This window comes from Engraulis encrasicolus, chromosome 17 (assembly GCF_034702125.1).
Source record: "Engraulis encrasicolus isolate BLACKSEA-1 chromosome 17, IST_EnEncr_1.0, whole genome shotgun sequence".
Taxonomy (NCBI): Eukaryota; Metazoa; Chordata; class Actinopteri; order Clupeiformes; family Engraulidae; genus Engraulis; species Engraulis encrasicolus.
Genome location: NC_085873.1, coordinates 12,991,326 through 13,015,013, shown reverse-complemented (window position 1 = coordinate 13,015,013; position 23,688 = coordinate 12,991,326). Strand labels below are relative to the sequence as shown.

Here is a 23,688-nt window from a genome sequence, read left to right as displayed (position 1 = left end):
CTTTTTCTCTTTTGTTCTTTTTCTCTATCGTTTCTCTATTTCTTTTCCCCCATTTCCTTTTTCAGTCTTCTTTTCTCCTTTTTCACTTTACTTCCTCTCCCTACTGAAGTGAGGGTCAGTGAGAGCCTTTTACCTGTAAGTTGAGCTACATACTGCTACCACATACAGCCCTGTATCTGGTCCCCACGCTGCTCTGAAGGCTCAAATGGATGAAGTGTTCCTCCTTTCAGCCAACACTCCTCTCCACTGCACCCCACCCCAGCCCTCCTCCCCACAGCACCTGACACCAACCCAGCCCCCCTCTCCACCGCACCTCACACCACCCCAGCCAGTCTTTCAGTCAATACCCGTCTCACCCAACCCTACCCCACACCACCTCACCCCAGCCCTTCTCCTCCTCCTCCTCCTCCTCCTCCTCCTCCTCCTCCTCCTCCTCCTCCTCCTCCTCCTCATCCTCCCAGACACTGGCCGCCTCCTCTCCTAGATCCCGCCTGTGGTGTATTTTCACAGAGAATAACGCACACGGAGACAGTCAGCCCTTTTGCTGTGAGTTGTGTCTTTACTTCAGGTTAAGCAGGAAGCAACATATAGGTGTAACGTGCGGTCAGAAGAGGTGGTGGGCCGTGGTGGGCTTGAACACTACCTCACCCCCCTCCCAGCCCTTCTCCTTCTACCCCACGCCACTTCCTCTCCTCGCTTCCCCTAGTGCCTGGTCCACAGTGGGAAGAGATTGTGGACCATCGTGGGGAGACGGAGACGGATTATGATTCCATGGGCCCCTTGGCCAGACAAGAAGACAGGCCCCCACACAATGGGTGCTGCTAGTTTACAAAATGAATGAGAGTTTCAGGCCAGATGGGAATCTATGCTGTTGGGTTTGGGGGGTTGTTCCCTGAGAAAAATGGAAAATTCAGTGGTTAAAAGTGTGATTTTGACGCAATATGAGAATGGAAATATAGAGGTTTGGGCATTAGATTCTTGGGCCCATGGCCCTTGGTAGGTCTGAGGAAGTACCATAGTCCCTGTGGGGAGAGGAGAGGAGAGGAGAGGGCTGCTGGGCTTGAACACTGCAGATATTGTGCGGTTTGGCTCCAGATAGCGAGGCTGGCTCTGGTGTTGGATTACTGCTAATTAAAGTGGAACCCTGGATGGAGTAGAAAGCCGAGCGAGTGAATGGCTGAATGCTGCACTAAGAATCCTGTAAGGCACGAACAGGTGCCTGGGAACTGATTGTGTGTGTGTGTGAGTCTGTGTGTGTGTGTGTGTGTGTGTGTGTGTGTGTGTGTGTGAGAGAGAGAGAGAGAGAGAGAGAGAGAGAGAGAGAGAGAGAGAGAGAGAGAGAGAGAGAGAGAGAGAGAGAGAGAGAGAGAGAGGAAGAGAGAGAGACAGAGAGAGAGAGAGAGAGAGAGAGAGAGGAAGAGAGAGAGACAGAGAGAGGGATAGAGAGACAGAGAGAGAGAGATTGTGTGGTGTGTGAATGTGTGTGTGGGTGCGGGGTGTGCATGTGTGTGAGGGAGTTTTGTGTACAGACTGAGTGAGACTGTGTGTGTTTGGGAAGACTTTTAGTAGGTTTCTGTGTGTCCTTTACCCTGCATGCCTGGGAGCTGTGCTGTATCCCTTGGTGACTTTCGCCAAACATTCCTTGCAGGTGAGAAAGCACTCATCTGTTAAATCCTGGGTCTGAACATGGATCATTTGACGACTATAAAGACATCTAATTGATGGTTGGAAGGAAGTCGAAAGGGCAATGACACAACCTCCATACTTTCATATGTGATGCAAAATACGCATTTATGGTTGAAAGAAATGTAATTATTGATTGCAGATATATAATTATCCTGAAGTCTGAGTTATGACGCTTCACATCATGTAATGGATGAAGAAAATGCATGGTACAGTACAATCACATGTACATGTCACTTTGCATGATGATGTATCCAATAATTATGACAGCAGTTTGATTTAATGTTTTGCTGACTGCTGGCAAGGAGTTAGTGTTGAAGTCCCAATATATACTTTGGCCAGTATGCACTCTGTAATTATTAGCTTAATTAATGTATCTCCATTAAGGCCTGTGCCCCTGTTTGTGTTGTGTCTCCTTCAGCAGGAAGAGGGGGATGATGAAAGTGCTTGTGTCGAGATTATGATGTTGTGTGTGAGGGAGAAGAAGGTGTTAGTGTTTTGTTGAAGATGGGGAGATTCAAGAGAAGGAGGAGGAGCAGGAGGAGGATGATGATGTGTGTCATTCTGTTTGTGTTGTGGTAAAGAGGATAGGATGAAGGTGTTTGTGTTGTGATGACGTTGTTGTGTCTTGTATTGTGTTTTTACCGGAGGAAAAGGGGGGTGACTTGTTATTCAGGATGGTATTTGTTTTGTGTCCTACAGATGGAAGAGATGGGTGACGATTGTGTTCATGTTGTTATTATGTGTTTGTGTGTCCTGCAGGAGGAAGAGGGTCGTTATGATGATGATGATGATGATGATGATGATGAGTGTTGTGGTACAGGAGGAAGAGGGTGGTGGTGTGTGTGTGTGTGTGTGTGTGTGTGTGTGTGTGGTGTTGCCAGATCTTGTGAGAGATCGGTGTCCTCGTGTCGATTGGTGTCCTGAAAACAAACCCAAAAGAAGCGACCGAAGAGTTTGGGCTGAGCCGTTAGTCAGGTGCCTTGCTCTTTAGGAGCTAAAATCCATGCAAGTGACCGAGGCACAGAGAGTGGGACTTAACAATGTTGTTGTAGGTTAAATTGTAAGGATGAGTGAGAAAAAATTATTTGTCATTAAGAAGCAGTAAGTTCCAAACCTGCAAATATCAAACCCTATCCTGAAAAGAACAAACCCAAAAAAAACGCAGCCTGCAACTGTACAAAATTTAAAGTGACTGCTCAAAAACAGAAGCCCAAAGTTGCTTATAATAATCAAAATGGGCAACCCTGTGTGTATGCTGTGGTACAGGAGGAAGAGTGTGGTGTTGAAGAGGGGTATGATGATGATGATGATGGTGGTGGTGGTCGGTGTGTTATGATGGTGTTAGTGTTGTGAATTCTACAGGAGGATGAGGATGATGATGTGCGTTATCTCCTACAGGATGAAGAGTGTGATGATGAAGGTTCGAGACCGCTAGCGGAGTCCCTTCTGATGGCTATAGCTGACCTGCTATTCTGCCCAGACTTCACCGTACAAAGCCACAAGAAGCCAGGAGTGGTGAGGATGCTTACACTACATTACATTGAATTACGTTACATGACATTGCATACAAAGCCACAAAGAGTGGTGAGGATGCTTTATTACAGGGATTCCCCTACCCTTTCCAACTTGGGGCCCAGTTGACATTTTCACAAATATAATCAATAATAATAATCAATATAATTGAATAATGAAATTAAGCCTTTAATCATGATTCATTTTTAAAATCTCGATTGTTTTTTAAAATCTCAATTTCTCTAATCGTGATATAAGTTTCCCAGCATTCCCAGCATGATTTGAGGGTTTAGATAATGATTTCTATATATCAAAGTAAATGTCTTGATGAGCTCTATCTAACTGTACCAAAAAGACATATGGTAGAAAGCAACCTTTACTGAATGAAACAATATAACACCAAAGGCCTAACTCAGTGTTGGAGCCACAGGCTTGGCAGGCCTATAGGCCGTATGCTAATCTGGGGTGCTTGAAAACAAGATAACTGAGAACAGAACCACAGGAGGACTGCAGTGGCAAGGCCGGTTTATTATCATATTAGATGGACCAATACAGACACAGAGCATGTTGTTGATGCTTCCATGAGTCAATGACATTTGTGTAGTAGCAGATGTGCAGGTGGTGCAACAAGCTAATGCAACTACTGTATGCACTAAATGATTTTGTTAATTTGTTATTGGATTACTTTAGAAGCATATTATGCATTGCTTGTTAATTACCAATTAATTTATGAGAATTAGTTTGTAACACCTGGTGTCTGGTACAAAAAAAAACCCTCATTGACCCACATACTGTAGATAAGATTAGTCTGTGTATTATATGCATTGGGAGGGCCAGTGGATACAAAACATGTACAAAATGCCAATATCTTGTGGATTATGAAATGATTCTCTCAGTCATAATTGCTCTCCGGCAGTCATAACTTTTCGAGAATATCTCCATATCCCCCCCCTCTCTCTCTCTCAGGCTCCTTTTATCAGTTTCTCATGCAAAAACATCTCAACGTCACTCAGAGGGAGTACCTGTACGTTGGTCATCTGTAAACAGTTTTAGTCACTCCTAACAGTCATGGCCCGGCTCCCTCTGACGCACTGATGTAAAACAAGGATACTCACAGTCATTAATGTGCCCAATCCGTTTGCACTGTATTTAAATGGCTCGGCTGTTTGCCCAAGGCTAAGTAATCATTGAATAGAGCCATACAGCTCTCCGGCTCTCAGTATTGTGTGTGCAGGCACCACCTTGAGTGCCTTCCAGATGGCTCTATAGCTGGCATTACTCGATTTCTGCTATTCTCTCTCTTTCTTTCTTTCTTTCTTTCTTTCTTTCTTTCTTTCTTTCTTTCTTTCTTTCTTTCTTTCTTTCTTTCTTTCTTTCTTTCTTTCTTTCTCTATCTTTATCTGTATTGTCCTTTCCCTCTTAAACAAGCACATACAGTTACTGCATGTATCAGACTCTGACATACAGTATGTGCACACATGTGTAACATATTCATTAGCGTACACACACACACACACACACAGCGTCATCCCAAATGAAACGTGCGTGTGCTGTGCTCTTGAGTTTTCATTGCGGGGCAGTTTCCTATTTGCTTAGTGGATCAGCAGCCCAGCAGCAACACCCGCCCCTCTCCTTTCCTCCTCTCCTCTCCCTGGCCCTCCCCTCTCCTCCCCTCCTCTCCTCTCCTTTCCTCCTCTCCTCTCCCCGGCCCTCCCCTCTCCTTTCCTCTGCTCTCCCCCCTCCTCTCTGCTCCTCCCCTCCTCTCTTTTCCTCTCCTCTCCTCCCCCCTTTTCTCTGCTCCTCTCCTCTCCTGCACCCGCTCCTTTCCTCCTCTCTTTTCCCGTCCTTTCCTCCTCTCCACCTCTCCTCTCTCACACCAACACAACTCTCCTCTCCGCTCCTCTCTCACACACCTTAGCTTTGTCACTCATTAACTCCCTAGTCTAATGAAGTGGGTGTGTGTGTGTGTTTTGGGAAGAAGTGCAGGATTTTAAGGACAAAAGCAGTGGGAGGTGCGTGCGTGCGTGTGTAGATGCATGTGTGTGTGTGCATGCGGATGCTTGTGAGCTTGACTCGTTTTCTTTTGTCCAATATCTACAGACATGGCCTACTAAGTGTGTGTGTGTGTGTGTGTGTGTGTGTGTGTGTGTGTGTGTGTGTGTGTACACAACTACATTACGTGTGTGTGTGTGTGCGTGTGGACGAATGCGTGTGTGTGCTTGTGTTTGTGTGACTTGTTTTCTGTGGTCCAATGTACTTTACAGATATAGCCTACTGAATAGTATGGTTTGTGCGTGTGTGTGTGTGTATGCGGACGTGTGTGTGCGTTCATGCGTGTGTGCTTGTTTTCTTTTATCCAATGTCTACAGCTATACAGTGAGTCCAATATGTATTTGATCCCTTGCTGATTTTGCCCGTTTGCCAACTAATAAAGACATGATCAGTCTATAAAGTTATGATAATATGTATTCAAACATGGAGAGACAGAATATCAAAAAGAAATTCCAGAAAATAACTTAAAATAATATATTTTAATTTATTTGTATTTAATTTAGGCTAATAAGTATTTGACCCCTCTAGCTAAAGAAGATAAAGTGCTTTGTGGCCAAGCCCTAGTTTTCTAGCACTGAGGTTAGATGCTTCTTTTAGTTAATGACAGTGTTTGTGCATATAGTAGAAACTATTTTTGCCCATTTTTCTTTGCACATTATCTCTAAAACATTAATGGTTTGTGGCTGTAGCTTGGCAAATGGGAGGTTCAGTTCTCTCCATAGAATTACTATAGGGTTAATATTTGGAGACTGTCTTGGCCACTTCACAACTTTAATATGCTTCTTATTGAGCCACTCCTTCGTTGCTTTGACTGTATGTTGCGTATTATTGTCATGTTGGGAGATCCAAAAAGGGCCCACCCTTCAGTGTAGTGGTGGAGGGAAGGACGTTTGCACTCAGGATTGCACATTACATGTCTCCCTCCATCCATTCATTGACGATGTGAAGTTGTCCTGTGCCTTGGCCAGACAAACACCCTCAAACCATAATGATACCACTTTCATGCATGATGGTGAGGAGGGTGTTCTTGGGATCATAGACAGCAGTACTCTTTCTCAAAACACATTGAATTGTGATAATGCCAAACAGCTTGATTTTGGTTTCATCTGACTTAGGGTTGTGCCGATGGACGATGTCATCGTCCATCGTCATTTTTGACCAACCATCACGATGGATGGTAACCATCGTGATGCCACGCCCCCCCCCCCCCCCCCCCAGCCTACTGCTACAAAATTGGCTTATTCTTAAAGGCTACAATTCATTGTTATTACTATTATTATTGTTATTGTTATTATCATTATCATTATTGTTACTATAAGCTAGCCTACATATTATTATTATTATTATTATTATTATTATTATTATGCCAAACATTTCATGTTATTCACGTTATAAGCCTGCACCTGCGTCGGGAAACTTGCTCATTGTCAACAGAAAATGCAGTAGGCTGATCACGTTCAACTTCAAGGGAAGCATTAGCATGCTTCCGTGCAAAGGCTACAAAATATAATAGACACGAAGGTAATATGAACAGGTTTATTAAAAGTTGAAGAACAAACAGAAACACAATGGCATTTAGGCCTACTGTTTTAAACTGCAAAAGCGTTCACATAATTTGTCATGCACTTCACTGATACAACAGCAGAACAACAAAGGAAAGAATAACGAAATAATATAAGATCAAGAAAATAATGAAACAAACATAAAGCATGACTTAGCCTAGGCTATTAAACTGTAATAACTTAAAACGTTTACATGGCCGACAGAGTGCAGCCTAATTATTTCCAAATGATGTAGGCCGCCTAAATATCAATGTTTCTGGCCAAAAAAACCAACATATTCACCTTATCAGGCTTTAATAGGCTGCGGATTGGTGTGACCACACTACCCGCGGTGCTGAACACTCTTTCGGAAGGCGTGCTGGTAGCGCATATGCATAGATACTTCTTGGCGATTTTTGCCATCAAAGGAAACCTGTTCTGGTTATTTGCCCACCATTTCAGCGGATCCTCTTCCCCGTCGATAGCGCTTTCCTGCAGGTAAATGGCGATTTCTGCCATAGCTCTTTGCTCGTCAGTGAGCGTGATCTCTCTGGTCCCCCTTTTCCCTAAAAGACTCCCCAAAGACGCCTTCTTTTTTTTGGGTGCTGCCGCGGCACTTTCTCCCGCTCCCTCTTCTCCGCCATGTGTCGGGCCTTCTTGTGTTGCGTTGTGTTGTGTTGTGTTGTCAGCCACGAGCTCTTCGATCAGGTCAGATTTTGTAGAGTCAAGTAGTGGGGGGCTCATGTGGTCGCCTCTGTATCTGGGGTCAAGGAATGTTGCTTTGCGCAGCATCCGCTGGGTGGGCTCTTCATATCTGCGCTCCATCTGTTCCATGACAACGCGCTTCAGGTTCGCCGTCAGCTCAGTATCCTCCTCGCATCTCTCAAGCACGCCTTCGAGATGGCCCAGCATGGGTACCAGGGAGGACACGGTGACATATTTTTCTCCGGAGAGAATGTCGGTGAAGTCCGCCACTGGCTTCAGCGCCTTGTTTACCGATTCCAAGACACTTATGTCCTGCCATGTCAGCTGGGGCAGTGGTCGGCGGCTTCTGTCCTGCGCAAGCACTCTTTTGATGGCTTGTGCTTGCTCCAATATCCTGTCCACCATTTTTTGTTTGGAGCCCCATCGCGTGGCACAATCCTGTCAGTAAAGGCACAGACCCAGTTATACACATTCGTTAAGTTGTCCTAACAATTAGCTGCACATTTATTTAATAAACCTATAAAATTGGTCTAAACTGACAACCTGTGCTATATTTGACCATGCATTTATTAATAATGTTAAAAGCTATAAAGGCTAACACATTAAATGCTAGTTTTAAGTTGTAGCAATTGCCATAACTATTACCGTGATCAATGCATGCTCGGGGAGGTTCATCTCCATCTGCGCTTTTCGAAGCTCACTGCGCCGTAGCCAGCTGTGGGAAAAGGCAGCGTTGACAGCTCGGCAAACCCCAAAGGCGCGGTCTGTGTGCGCCCTCTGTTGCGTCAGGGAGTTGTTAATGGCAAGGTTCAAATTGTGGCCAAAGCAGCTTAGCCATGGCCATCTTAACTGCCGGATGCCAGCGACAATGTTCGCCCCGTTGTCTGTAGTGATGCAGGCGATCTTGGTCTCCTCTATCTCCCACTCCACCATGGTGCTGCGCAGAGCATCTTCCAAATTGTCCGCCGAATGGGTCTCAGGCATGAAGGTGGTCTGCAAACATTTGGACTGCATTATCCAGTCTTGGTTAATGTAATGCGCAGTCACGGACATGTATGGCATCATGTTGCAGCTGGACCACATGTCAGTCGTCAAGGCCACATACTTTATCTGACCCAGCTCGGTTAAGATGCCACTCCTCACCTCATTGAACATTTTGGGCACAGCCGTATTTGAGAAATACTTGCGGCCTGGTAGCTCATATTGCCTGTCAAAGGTGTGTAGCATGGCCTTGAAACTGGACTTCTCCACAGTGTTGAACGACACCATTTCTTTTGCTAGGTAGCGCGTCACGACACCTGTTAACTCCTTCCACCGGTCGCTGTCACTTTTGTATTTGGTGCTTTTCGCAAACATCCCAGAAATTGTGGGTTGCGTCGTTTTTCCAAGCCCTGCACGCACGGACACGTTGATAGTAGCATATTGTGCGGGATGATGAGCACGCATGTGGTCGTGGAGATTTGTAGTCTGCCCATCTTTGCATTGGACAACACGGGCGCAAATCTTGCAGATACAGTCTTTTAAATCTTTTGGCAGCCCACGCTCATCAGGTTCAAATCCAAAAAAGTTCCAAATAGGCGAAGTGGTGCCCTTCTTTGCTACCAAATGCGCCATGGTAGGTTACCCGCTGTTGAACAGTTCAAATCTAACGGAATAAAACTGACGCTTATAACAGTTAAAATTCAAACGAAATGGAACAGCAGTTTTTTATAACGCGCAGCGCGCCAAAGCGCAAGAGCATTAGTAAAACAAAACATCAAAATATAGCCTTTCGTTTTAAACACATTACCATTAAATTGCTGTTGTTAATAGATTAATATTATATATTTAATGCTGGGCTTAAATTAATATTTATTTATGTATTTAATTATTTATTTATTTGTTTAGGCCTATATAGCCTATTTATGTCTTTGGGCTATTTATATATTTATTTCTTTAATTAATTAATACATTATTTCTTTAATGATTATTTTCATTCCGTCATTGATGTCTATATTCAAAGGCAATGGAAGGATTTTTTTTTTTTTTTTTTTTTTTTTGCACACCCCCCCCCCCCCCCCCCCCACGATGTCATCGTCCATCACGATATTTCACTGCACACATCGTCTTGTGCCAAGTGAGGAGACATCGCCCAACCCTAATCTGACTACAACACCTCCTTATCATATCCTAAACCAGTCTGATGTCCGTTGGCAAACCTCAAGTGGGACTGCTCAGGTTCCTTCTGAAGTAGAGGTACCATGTGTGCACTACAGGATTTTAAACCTCTGTGGCATTAAGTGCTACCAGTAGTTTTCTCAGTGATTTTGGTCCCAGTAGCTTTGATATCATTGCCTAGTTCATCCCGTACAGCTCTAGGGTGATTTCTTTCTGTTCTCATGATTATCAAATCCCTACAAAAGGTCAAATCTTGTATAGAACCCCAGACCGGCTAATGGATAGTCATTTTGTATTCCTCACAATTTGGAAGAAATTCATCAATAGCTGGGTCATTAATACTCAGTCTCTTTCTTGTGGCTTTGCAGCCCATTTAATCTTTGTTCAGGTCTAAAATCGTGTCCCTGATATCATTTGACCACTCTTTGGTCTTTCCCATGCTGATGAGGTTGGCGTGTGACTGATTCACTCATACTATGGACTGATTCTGCTGATTCAATGTGTCTTTTATGCATGTTAGTATGTACAGGTGTCTTTAATTCAGATGACAAGTTGATCGGAAGTGCCCATTTGGTCTGTGGGCCCGGAACTGTAATCAGTTGGCAGGGGATCAAATACTTATTTTGCTCGATGAAATGGAAATAAATTAATATATATTCTCTTCAGTTAATTTCTGGATTTTCTTTTTGATATTCTGTCTCTCCATATTAGAATACATATTATCATAACATTTATACTTCTTCTTCTAAACCAACAAAATCAGCAAGGGATCAAATACATATTGGACTCACTGTAGCCTACAAATAGTATGGTGTGTGTGTGTGTGCGTGCGTGCATGCTTGCATGCGTGCATGCATGTGTGTGTGTGCAGTGCACACAGGTACATATTTATGTGTGCGTGCGTGTGTGACCCATGTGTGCACCTGCTCTTAAGGATGAGCCTTCCCAGATGCAGTCCCAGTGACATGTGTCATGCCCGAGGGCTGACTTCTGCTGCTGGAGGATACTCAGGCCAATTAAGCTCTACTGCTTCTGCTGCTAGAGAGTGTGCGCGTACGCGTGCGTGTGTGTGTGTGTGCGCGTGCATGTGCGCGCGTGTCTCAGGCCAGTTAAACTCTACTGCTGCTGCTGGAGGTGTGCGTGTGACTGTGTGTCCGCATGTGCCTGTGAGTGGCCCTGGCCAGTTAAACTCAGAGCGGCGGTGATTAGATCACAGCCGACAGCACACAGAGCACGGCCGGCCTCCCTCGCTGGGGGTTGCTAAGAGACTCATGCCTTGTGTCCCAGGCCTCGACACCCATCCTGATATGCCTTGCCAGCCGCCAGCCAGCCAGGCGCTCACACCTCTTGTGTGTTCCCCTTCCCCCATCCTCTGTTTCTCTCTCTCTCTCTCTCTCTCTCTCTCTCTCTCTCTCTCTCTCTCTCTCTCTCTCTCTCTCTCTCTCTCTCTCTCTCTCTCTCTCTCTCTCTCTCTCTCTCGCTCTCTCTCACACTCACTCGCATGTTTTAACTACTTGTCTATTGTAAAGAATCTTAAGAAAGAATATGCAATAAATGAAGTCTCAAAGTCAAAAAAGTTCTTTCTTTCTTTCTTTCTTTCTTTCTTTCTTTCTTTCTTTCTTTCTTTCTTTCTTTCTTTCTTTCTTTCTCTCTGTCTCTCTCTCTCTCTCTCTGTCTGTCTGTCTCTCTCTATCTCTCTCTCACACACGGTATCTCTGTCTCACTTCCAATTTGTTACAGTTTGTTGTTTGCAATGAACACATCTCAAGATGACAATTGGAGACACTCTTAAGTGTCCATCGTGTTGCGCAGTATACACTCTTCTGTGCCCTACACATAGTGAAAAAGTGTACAGTTTTATTCAACCCTGCTGTCACTGTGCCGTGGTGGTCTTGCTTCCAGCCTGAGTTGCCTCTTGCCTGTGCATGTGGCCTACTTCACATTTCTTCACGCCTTCCCCCACTCTTTAAGCTGTGGTTGTTGTATAATGTTTTAAAATTGTGTGGGAAGACATACAAGCTGTGTTTTGAACAGGAGACATTGCTGCTTCTTAGTACTAGTCGACTGTCTGCCCAGAACTGAATTCACTGGTAGCATTGGCAAATCAAGATAACACTGTTGAGCCACTCTGTCCAGGCTCCGTTAGTACCCTTGAGAATACAGACTGATATGGAGTTTAGGTATTACTACAGCATGATTTCATGCTTTCCTCTGGGTTTTAGAATGTACTTTTTGCAGACATACTGTGGTACTTTGTATACCTTTTAAAAGTCTCTCTCTCTCACTCTCTCTCTCTCTCTCTCTCTCTCTCTCTCTCTTGCACTCTCTCGCTCTCTCTCTCTCTCTTGCACTCTCTCGCTCTCTCTCGCTCTTTCTGTTTGTCTGTTTAGCTGCATTTTTTTTCGGGTACAGATGTTATACAGCGGGGGCTTAAAAGCCACTGGTGTTGAAAGGCTAAATACCAACTGTGCCAGTTATTCAGTCGAGATAAAAGCTTTGGGCACTGTCTCTAAAATGTAATTGACATTTCCAACTGAATAGACATGCAAGTTCCAAGCATCCTTATTTTGCTTTGAAGGTTGTGTCCCCTCTTCCTCTCCTGAATGTAGTGTATATTATATTGTGTGTCCTGTACTTCCCTGTCTAGTCTCTGTACTGTACACAGAGGAACTGAAGGGAGGCCCATTTTGCAGTGCAGTGAGAGGGTTATCAGAGTTTGCACCGAGTGACTCAACGTTCCTCTGCCTCCGCCCTCTCCCTTCCTTTCCTTATCATTCTCCTCCTCTACTCTACTCCCCCTCTCCTTCTCTTTCTCCTTCTCCTCCTCCCCTTCTCCTCTCCTCCCCCTCTTTTTTCCAAATCCTCCCCTTCCCCTCTCCATTCTTCTCCTCCTCTCCTCCCCACCCACACCACTGTGAAAACAAAGGCACTAAATGAAACACAGCACATCGTCCTGCTTTGTCAGCTTTGGTGACACTGGCACGGTGCAGTGTTTCCCCCAGAAATGTTGTTAGTCAAGGTGGTCGGCCGTTAAAAGTATGTATATATATATGGTAAAGAAACTGAAGAAATTACATCCACAACCTAAAATCTTTATCTTTTCAGGGAACCTAGTCAAGGTGGTAGGTGTTTCTTGTCAAGGTGGCCGCCTTAGCAATAAAGTGCTGGGGGAAACGACAGCTATGAAATGCACATACCTGTATACTTTTCCCATGCTTTCCTAAGATCTTTTGTACAATTTTATGGTACATTTTCACAAGTTTCCAGTTTCAAAAAGGGCCATCTGGTCAGATTTTCGAGGGGGTTGGGAGAACCAGATATCGCAGTTGACCCTCTCTGTTTGTCTGTGTGTGTGTGTGTGTGTGTGTGTGCATGTGTGTGCATGTGTGTGCGTGTGTGTTTGTCTGTGTGTGTGTGTATGTAGCACTGGCCAAAGGGGGCAGTGCTACATACTGGGATCAGAATTGTTAGCATAGCTTAGCATAATCACTGGAAGTGAATGGAGGCATTAGCATCAAGCCACAAATGATCACAGGACAATATTAAATAGCATGTTCCAGCGATAATGTAATAACGTTTTTGTATTTCACTCCCCAGGATAGTTTAGAGATATTGTTGCAATGTAATGATTGGATTTTATAATGAATAACACTATATTGCTCTCCCCAGGATGGCCCAGAGGACATGCAGGCCCTGGACAGCTGTGAGTACATCTGGGAGGCGGGAGTGGGGTTTGCCCATTCCCCCACTCCCAGCTACGTCCATGACCTCAACAGGTTGGTGTGTATTCAGCAAAAGAGTTGGTAGAACGCTGCTAGTGTCCCTCAAAACCAACTGGTGCTCTTGGAAGGGGTTCAATGTTCAAAAAAGACAGAAGGAAAAAAATCCTTGGTCCAGGCACTTCAGTTGGTTAATGTAGTAAAAAAACAAACTTTATTTAAGGTTGGTGTGTATATTATTTATTGATTGAATGTCTTCAATAAACTGTCTTTGTGAGATCGCTGTGGTTGTATTATTGAGGATGATAACATTGCTATTAGGGTTGGTGAAGTCTTCACTTGGACACATATGCCTCGTTTCCACTGCCAGTTTTCCAGTAGGCCTATAGCTAGACAACGCACAACTTGGACGCCACTTTTTGCTTTTCGAATAGTCACGACACAGCTTAATCGTAAAGCAAAATGTGGGGGCCGAGTCACGCTGTGTCGAGCTGTAGGCCTACCAGAAAAGCGGCAGTGGAAAAGAGGCAATACTTTATCAAGCATCTTTGTGGTCTTAAAATGGCTGTGGGTATCACATACTCTCTCGCACTCTTGATATTATTTCTGAAATCTCTGTCGTTTTCTCTGTCGTCTTCGTAACCTTTTCTTTTTAATCTCTAGGTACATTCCATTATCCTAACTCCATTGCAAATGAGAAAATGACCTTTGAATTGTGCTTTTGCTAGATATTGAATTAAGCTTCTGTCAACAAAGACTTCAATGACTATTACACACGTGCCTGCACATACGCATGCGCTTGATGTCATTTTAACCTGTGGCTTGTTCTTCTCCACCCGTGTGTGTGTTCTGTGTGTAGGATGGAGCTGTTGAAGCTGCTGATGACGTGTTTCTCTGAGGCCATGTACCTGAGCCCCACTACAGACAACAACACACTCAACCCCTGGGTGGCATTCTTCTGCTCGCAGGACAACAGGTTAGCACATTAACTCCTAGAGGTAGAGTAGCGCACCTTAAACCAGTTGGCATGCTCTAACCCCAACTCTTCCTGTTTCGCATCCCCTGGGTAGCACATGATGAGCTTCCTCTCATCTTTCTCCTCTTGTCTTGTCATGTCATGTCATGTCATGTCATGTCATGTCTTGTCTTGTCTTGTCTTGTCTTGTCTTGTCTTGTCTTGTCTTGTCTCGTCTTGTCTCGTCTCGTCTCGTCTCGTCTCGTCTCGTCTCGTCTCGTCTCGTCTCGTCTCGTCTCGTCTCGTCACGTCACGTCACGTCACGTCACGTCACGTCACGTCACGTCACGTCACGTCACGTCACCTCTTCTCTTCTCTTCTCTTCTCTTCTCTTCTCTTCTCTTCTCTTCTCTTCTCTTCTCTTCTCTTCTCTTCTCTTCTCTTCTCTTGTCTTGTCTTCTCTTCTCTTCTCTTCTCTTCTCTTCTCTTCTTCTCCTGACTTTCTCTTTCCCCACTTTCAACTCTCTTCAAACTCTCTCTCTCTCTCTCTCTCTCTCTCTCTCTCTCTCTCTCTCTGTCTCTCTCTCCAAGTGATTTCACCGTCCTTGTGTCCTTATTTGCCCCTCTCTCACACTCACTCACTCTTGTCACACTATCACATGCACACACTAATCATTCTCACACATTTTCAAATGATCTCTGCGGCCACACTGCAGTGGCATCCCCTACAACCACCTGCTATCACACACACACACACACACACACACACACACACACACACACACACACACACACACACACACACACACACACACACACACACACACACACACACACACACACACACACACACACTGACACCCCCCCTCTTTGTTTCCCTGGCACGCTTTACCTCTCATCACCTCTCTCCTCAATGTGGTGTGTGCCAGTGACCCCGTAGGTTTCGGCATCCCCTACAACCACTAGCTGTCACACACACACACACACACCACACACCTACTATACAATATGCCCTTCCTCTCTATGTTTCCCAGGCATGTTTTACCTCTCTTCACGTCTCCGCTGAATGTGGTGTGTGCGCAAGACCCAGTGTGTTTTGGCATCCCCATACAACCACCTGCTGACACACACACACACACACACACACACGCGCACACACACACACACACACACACACACACACACACACACACACACACACACACACACACACACACACACACACACACACACACACACACACACACACACACACACAACTACACTCACATCTTTCCTTTACGTTTCCCTCTATCTCTCCTCTACGTTTCTCAGACATGCCCTGCCTCTCTTCACCTCTCTCCTCAACGTGGTGTGTGCGTACGACCCCGTGGGGTTCGGCATCCCCTACAACCACCTGCTGTTCTCAGATCAGCGCGAGCAGCTGGTGGAGCAGGCGCTGCAGGTGTTGATCGTATCTCTGGAGCACGATCTGGCTGCTGCTGCCGCCTCCTCCCTCACTACTGCTACTGCTACTGCTGCTACTGTGGTCCAGCAGGTCACGGACCCCACGGCGCCATCTGCTGACCTGGAGGGAGACCAGGAGGTGAGATGAGGGGGATGGGCATAGATATACTGTATATACACTTAAGGGTCATTTCACGTGAAATCAGACACTTTGGGACCCGACCGACCCGGATTTCAATCATACTTGGTGTGCCTTTTCAGTAGCAAGGTAGCACCCCAGAACTGCATTGGTTTGAATCTGACACTAATATTAAGGGAGAAACAGACTAGGAAAGGTTCACATGTGAGGGTAGGACACTATACATTCAGCCTTGAATATATCAGTCAGTGTTAGTCACAAAAAGATGCCTGTGGTGTTGTTTGAAAGCTCTTTCTGGCTGCTCTACATAGTACACAATCACCTTGGAATACAACTACTCTCAGAATATGAATTATGATAAATTGAAAAATTAAAAAATGAATATCTAAAAAACTCATATTTTAAAATGGCCAGTTCCTTGTCCAAACGTAGCCGGCAATGTCATGAGCAGCACCTAAAATGCTGGTGTTCGGTTTGTTATTCATTTCAGAGAGAAGTTGACTCACAAATATGGCATCATACAGACCACTTACTAATAATATGGTAATACCATAGTAGCATCACATGACAAAACAAAAACAAAACAAAATGGTCAGTGTCCATGGTCCCAGGTTTCAGAAACTAAGGCAGATGTCCATTTATACACACCAAATGATGATATGTGAATGTTTGAACATTCCTTCTCTGTGTACCTGTGCCATCTTTCCTTTACCGTACTTTAAAGAGATAATCAATGGCTACACTCTTATTTTGTACTCTACCAGTGCATTTGAAGCAACAGCTGTGTCTTTTGTAGATAATGTATAAGTACGTCCCGTTGCAGTTACAGGTTCCACTACCAGAAGCACATCCTGATGATCCATGACAAGTCTATCTGGTCTGAAGGGTAAAGTGAAGGATGGAGATGGCCCATGAGGATGCAGGAAGTTCAGTTTCACCTCTCCAGTGCTCGGCATACATTCCTCAGCACATGCTAGCCACCAGTTGCCATCATATACAGCTACAACATACCCTTTGATGCTTGAAAATGTAACACATTCCTTTACTGAGCTCACTCTTTCAACTCTGCCTTCTCTGAATGCTGAAAATGGCCTAACTTCCACTGTGTCCATTGACAATGGGCAGAAGCTGTGTAGTTTTTGAGTACCTGGAATAGTTCTTGCAGATTCAAACCTTTTCAACAGGTTCTCAGCTTCATGATGGTACATCTCTGTTGTGTCAAACTGGCAATGGATGTTCTTGACATTATCCTTGACTGACTCCCTTGAACCAGGAGCGTTTTTAAAACTATAGTTTTGTAATTCAAGATGCTATTTAATCATTTCACTGGAACAACCTGCAGGCCACAATCCATCCATTTGTATGCTACTACCAAGATCAGTTGAAACTGGAAAAAAAATCTGTTATGTTGTTATTTCAGACTGCAACATTCACGATACAATTGCTGTACATCTGTTTCAGAAGCTCCTAATTCAGTTCCTCAGTGACACTTCATCAATGACAGAACGTCCAAAGAAGATCCTATATTTTTTCTGATGGCTGTGCTGCACAATATAAGAACCTTAAAAACACAACAAATTTGTGCCACCACGAGGCAGATTTTCACATACCTGCAGAGTGGCACTTTTTTGCCACATCACATGGCAAAGGTCCATGTGATGGCGTTGGTGGGACAGTTAAATGGGTTGCTGCACGAGCAAGTCTGCAACGTCCTATTGACAATTAAATTGTAACGCCATACCAACTGTTTGAATTTGTCAAGGATAATGTCAAGAACATCCATTGCCAGTTTGACACAACAGAGATGTACCATCATGAAGCTGAGAACCTGTTGAAAAGGTTTGAATCTGCAAGAACTATTCCAGGTACTCAAAAACTACACAGCTTCTGCCCATTGTCAATGGACACAGTGGAAGTTAAGTTAGGCCATTTTTCAGCATTCAGAGAAGGCAGAGTTGAAAGAGTGAGCTCAGTAAAGGAATGTGTTACATTTTCAAGCATCAAAGGGTATGTTGTAGCTGTATATGATGGCAACTGGTGGCTAGCATGTGCTGAGGAATGTATGCCGAGCACTGGAGAGGTGAAACTGAACTTCCTGCATCCTCATGGGCCATCTCCATCCTTCACTTTTCCCTTCAGACCAGATAGACTTGTCATGGATCATCAGGATGTGCTTCTGGTAGTGGAACCTGTAACTGCAACGGGACGTACTTATACATTATCTACAAAAGACACAGCTGTTGCTTCAAATGCACTGGTAGAGTACAAAATGAGAGTGTAGCCATTGATTATCTCTTTAAAGTACGGTAAAGGAAAGATGGCACAGGTACACAGAGAAGGAATGTTCAAACATTCACATATCATCATTTGGTGTGTATAAATGGACATCTGACTTAGTTTCTGAAACCTGGGACCATGGACACTGACCATTTTTGTTTTGTTTTTGTTTTGTCATGTGATGCTACTATGGTATTACCATATTATTAGTAAGTGGTCTGTATGATGCCATATTTGTGAGTCAACTTCTCTCTGAAATGAATAACAAACCGAACACCAGCATTTTAGGTGCTGCTCATGACATTGCCGGCTACGTTTGGACAAGGAACTGGCCATTTTAAAATATGAGTTTTTTAGATATTCAATTTTTAATTTTTCAATTTATCATAATTCATATTCTGAGAGTAGTTGTATTCCAAGGTGATTGTGTAATATGTAGAGCCAGAAAAGAGCTTTCAAACAACACCACAGGCATCTTTTTGTGACTAACACTGACTGATATATTCAAGGCTGAATGTATAGTGTCCTACCCTCACATGTGAACCTTTCCTAGTCTGTTTCTCCCTTAATATTAGTGTCAGATTCAAACCAATGCAGTTCTGGGGTGCTACCTTGCTACTGAAAAGGCACACCAAGTATGATTGAAATCCGGGTCGGTCGGGTCCCAAAGTGTCTGATTTCACGTGAAATGACCCTTAAGGCACATTCAGGCCAACTGAGAACCATGCCGGTAACTACTCCCGTACCTAATCAAGAACCTCGAACCGGCCGGCATGCTCAAGCCTTCAGTCTGAGCATTAGGAAACCGGAAAGCTGGTTCGCAATGCGAACCAAAAAAAATCTTGTTTTTTTTCCACGAACCGTGATGACAACGTGGAAGTCAGCAGGTTCATCGTGTTACATGCCAAAAAGTTCAGAGCTCGGTATGAACACGGGAGGTTTGCAAGTAAACACTTAAGTTCCAAACATAACTGGTGCGGGAACGGGCACCGGCACTGGTCTGGTCAGCCTGAAAACCGTATTGGAGGTAACCCAGGTTAGACAGATATCTGCTGCTGCCACAGCGGCATCAGTTATTACTAAATATAATGTAATGTAGTGTAGTGTAGTGTAATGTAATTACTTACTCACTTCTGCCTACAGCCCAACTAGTGCTCACGAACAAGAGCCCTCCTGTTATGTGGGACTGAACGGCCTTTTATGACACTGTAGATAGAGAGAAATATTTGGAGGGCATGCCGGTCTTAAGTATTCGCTGATATTTATAATGACCACAATATGGAAACATGGGTATGCATATTTCATTTACGTTACATCATCAAAGTCACAAGAACATTATCATGAAAACTAAACCAATGCATTACAGGCAGAAGAAACCAAGGTTATGTATATAACTTTGAGTTCCGAATGACCGCCAAAGCTTGGCAGTCACTTGAACAAGAAGATTTGCCAAGAGGTCACTTCCTGGGTCCACCCTTGTCTTAACCCCTAACACGGGGTCACCGGTGATTCGTGTGATGAATATCCATGTGCTGAAAGCACCGCCTCTGGCAGTCAGAAGGAACGAAATAGAACATAATGTTATGGTTGGGATAGATGTTATGGGTGAAAAGCACATAGGACCCTAGCTTCTGATGAGGATGGAGAAACAATGGCAAAATTACCATTAAGCTTACAAGAGAATCTGAATTACTGGTTTAATTACTGACTGATAACTGATTTCTAAATCTGTGTCTTTGTGTTGCAGACAGTGGGCCCTGACAACCTGTTTGTGAATTACTTGTCAAGGATTCACAGGGAGGAGGTGACTTACTTCACTCACTTCAGTTGCAAACGGAATATTGCAGATATTTGGTATTAAAACGAGTTCTGGAATATTCCGTTTCTTACAATACGCATGAACGGTGTGACGTGTGCCATGTGCGTTACGCCCTTTTTTGGGGGAAAACATTGGGGGGAAAGCCAATGCAAGTCAATTGGTGGTGTTGGGAAAGAATAAACGAAAGACAAGGACCTGTAGACTAGCGTTGTTCATGTTCAGTATGCCGAAAACGTGTTGTTGCCGGGTGTCCAAATAATATAGCCAAATAGCCGTGGCTGAAGCATGGACTGTGTTCATTTAGGCTAGCCGATGTAGCATGTAAGTTAATGAGACATTCGGTTTGTTTTCTCAGAAAAAGGGGCGTAACACACATTCAAGAGCAAAGTACATTGATGGCCGTTCATGCGTATAGGAATGAAAGGAGACAAAATAGGTTTGTCTTTTCTTTGTATGGTGATTTTTTTTTCTGTCTTCACTGGTCCTGGAGGACATCTGAGGAAGGAGGTCATTGACCTGAAACATCAATAAAATTAAGGCACAAGAGAGCCTGGTTGAAGTGTTTTCGGGCTTGGCTTTTGTCTTCATATGATATCTATGTTGTTTGTTTGAAGTGGTGTCTACTCTTGCAAGATTTCCATCTTATCCTGAAGGGCTAGGCTCATATCTAGATCTCGTGTGATAGTTTGGTATCTTTTTATTTCTTCATATGTCTGTATTATTTGATTCATATCATATCTATATTTCACATGAACATATGATATGTATATTTCTTCTACATCTATCTGTATTTCTTTAGGATTTCCACTTTATCTTGAAAGGGTTGGCACGGTTGCTGTCCAACCCTCTCCTCCAGACCTACCTGCCCAACTCCGCTAAGAAGATCCAGTTCCACCAGGAGCTGCTCGTCCTTTTCTGGAAGCTCTGCGACTTCAACAAGGTACACTAGAGCAATAACAACAGAGGTAGACATTCTCTTCCAGAAACTAAACCACCTCCGTCAAGCTTAGATTTGATTTGCTCTATAAAGTAAGAAAGGGATGTTTCCATTGAATGATTTTTTCCAAAATCCAAACTGCATACAGTGCAGAAGGGAGTGGCCTTCTAGGTAGGCCATCAACTGGTCACATCATTCAGGTACTTCAGTGATAGTAGGGAGGATGCTAATAGACCTATAGTTGGCAACGTTAGTTGCCTCCCCAGATTTAAAGATGGGTGGCCTGTGGCCAAACGGTAGGGCACTCGTCTACTATACGTCCGACCCGGGTTTGATTCCCGGCCCGGGTCCTTTACCGGCCCTACCCTCTCTCTCTCTCCCAACTCGCTTCCTGTCACCATCTTCACTATACGGTCATAAATGAAGTAAAAAAGACCCCAAAAAAATCTTTTTTTAAAGAAAAAGGGTTTTATCACTGCTGATTTCCAGGAAGTAGAAAGGTACCTTTGTGTAATGGATACATTGAGTAAGCGAGTAACAGGTGTTTGTGTCCCCTCTGACCGCAGTAGTAAGAAGCTATGAGCACATTTTCACACCCTCCATGGCTTATCTGTCACACAGAAAACAAACATCCTGAGTGACAGAGAACAGACCTCCTCTGTGTGTGTGTGTGTTTGCGTGTGTGTGTGTGTGTGTGTGTGTGTGTGTGTGTGTGTGTGTGTGTGTGTGTGTGTGTGTGTGTGTGTGTGTGTGTGTGTGTGTGCGTGTGTGCGTGTGTGCGTGTGTGCGTGTGTGTGTGTTTGCGTGTGTGCGTGCGTGCGTGCGGGCGCGGGGGGCTCTGTTGACAGCCATTCTGGATCAGTGTGTTATCAGTCTAACCTTTACAGAGGAATGAGATGAGGCCAGAGGCCAGATGAAGTGTGTGTCTGTGTGCGTGTGTCTGTGTGCGTGTGTCTGTGTGCGTGTGTCTGCGTGCGTGTGTCTGCGTGCGTGTGTCTGCGTGCGTGCGTGTGTGTGTGTGTGTGTGTGTGTGTGTCTGCGTGTGTGTGTGTCTGCGTGTGTGTGTCTGCATGTGTGTGTGCGTGTCCGCGCGTGTGTGTGTGCGTGCCAGTGTTTTACATTGCAGTGCGCCAATTGGTATTGTTTTACTGACTGCTGGTTTATCTCCTTGGCTTTCAGAAATTCCTGTTCTTTGTGCTGAAGAGCAGTGATGTGCTGGACATTCTGGTGCCCATCCTATTCTACCTCAACGACTCCCGGCAGGACCAGTGTGAGTATGCACACGGTCAGATGCACAGACAGGCAGGCAGACAGACATTCAGACAAACAGATGTACAGACAGATGTACAGACAGATGTACAGACAGACGTACAGACACACGCACAGACACACGCACAGACAGACATCCTGGTGCCCATCCTATTCTACTTCAACGACACTGTGGAAAAGCTTGTTCTTCTCCTGCCAGGATGACGTTTCAATCGGAGAGTCGGAGGATGGATGATCAGGAAACGCTGAGGCTGCAACATGATCTCCAAAAATTCTGTGCTCCTGGACACGGATGTTAAGGGCACAAAATCCGTGTCCAGGAGCACGGATTTTGCCAAAATTCCGTGCTCCTGGACACGGAATTGTTTTCCGTGCTCCTGGACACGGAATTGTTTTCCGTGATGGACACAGAGAAGTGCTATCTCCATAGTTCGTTATTCGTTATATGAATTTGATAGCCTAGCAACCAACTGGAAAAAGTATTTCTCAAAAATACTTTAATGACAGGTTAAGGTTAGGGAATGTTTTGGTCAGGGCACAATTTAAATTGCTATAGCATTATTTTGTTTAGGATTAGCATTTGGTAGGCTATGTATTTTCTAATGATAGAGTTACACAGTGCTGTGGTAATAGCCTATAGAAAGCACTTCCGTGTGCCCATCACAGAAAACAATTCCGTGTCCAGGAGCACGGAAAACAATTCCGTGTCCAGGAGCACAGAATTTTGGCAAAATCCGTGCTCCTGGACACGGATTTCGTGTCCTTAACATCCGTGTCCAGGAGCACGGAATTTTTGGAGATCAGGCTGAACCATAATTAAACTTTGAAGCGTTTTTATTTTCGACAGAACAAAATGTGCTCGTGGGCAACATAAGACATAAACCCAAATTGGACTGGCAACTCAACATACTCAATACAAAAGCAAAGTCAAATCCAAACTTCTGACACTTAATTACTGCGCTCAACAGCGCTACTTTTTACACCATTTCTGAAGACAGCTTACACCGATAAACAGCTGCTTCCCTATCTCGCTCCCTCTCAACAATGAGCTGGGCTTTACATACCCCTCACTAGGCAAACAATTATTCAATTAACCAATGTGATTGCAGACACAAATTCACAATTGGCCCGTTCCATTTCTCAGGACCTTTCCAAAACAAAACGGAAGTTACAAATATTGCCCATTGTTGCCCACACAAACCCCACACACCAAACAGACATAATTCACAAACATTGTAGGCCTACACAACATGAAACATTTAAAGTACAAACATTAAACACATGTCCATTTTCAGTGCTTGACATCACGCGATAGAAATGCTGCCACGACGGTGCGCGCTCCCGTGTAGCAGTATTGTGCGCACTTGGAAAGGAGAATGTGATTCCGAGCGGTGTGTGTGTGTGCGTGTGTGTCCAAATGTCCAGCTCTGTCCGCTCCTCGCGGTGCACAGTAAATACTCAAGTTCACAAATTA

At 44.4% G+C, this 23,688-nt stretch overlaps 2 protein-coding genes across 2 annotated transcripts in view; one reads left to right on the top strand and one right to left on the bottom strand.

Moving 5' to 3' along the window:
- The window catches only part of LOC134467831 (protein HID1-like), a 43,068-nt gene that overhangs the window by 6,485 nt on the left and 12,895 nt on the right, over positions 1-23,688 (top strand). Inside the window, exons 4-10 of the mRNA XM_063221776.1 lie at positions 3,085-3,201; positions 13,323-13,429; positions 14,232-14,348; positions 15,642-15,912; positions 19,937-19,993; positions 20,808-20,948; positions 22,125-22,215. Of these exons, the coding sequence (XP_063077846.1) occupies positions 3,085-3,201; positions 13,323-13,429; positions 14,232-14,348; positions 15,642-15,912; positions 19,937-19,993; positions 20,808-20,948; positions 22,125-22,215 (901 nt within the window). The remainder of the gene's footprint in view (positions 1-3,084; positions 3,202-13,322; positions 13,430-14,231; positions 14,349-15,641; positions 15,913-19,936; positions 19,994-20,807; positions 20,949-22,124; positions 22,216-23,688) is intronic.
- On the bottom strand, positions 7,053-8,033 carry LOC134467251 (E3 SUMO-protein ligase ZBED1-like). Its single transcript, XM_063221156.1, has one exon. The coding sequence runs from the start codon at positions 7,899-7,901 to the stop codon at positions 7,053-7,055; it is 849 nt and encodes a 282-aa protein (XP_063077226.1). The 5' UTR covers positions 7,902-8,033.

Excerpts from the sequence above, each read along its gene's own strand:
- LOC134467251 (XM_063221156.1), bottom strand. The coding sequence starts at position 7,901 with ATGGTGGACAGGATATTGGAGCAAGCACAAGCCATCAAAAGAGTGCTT.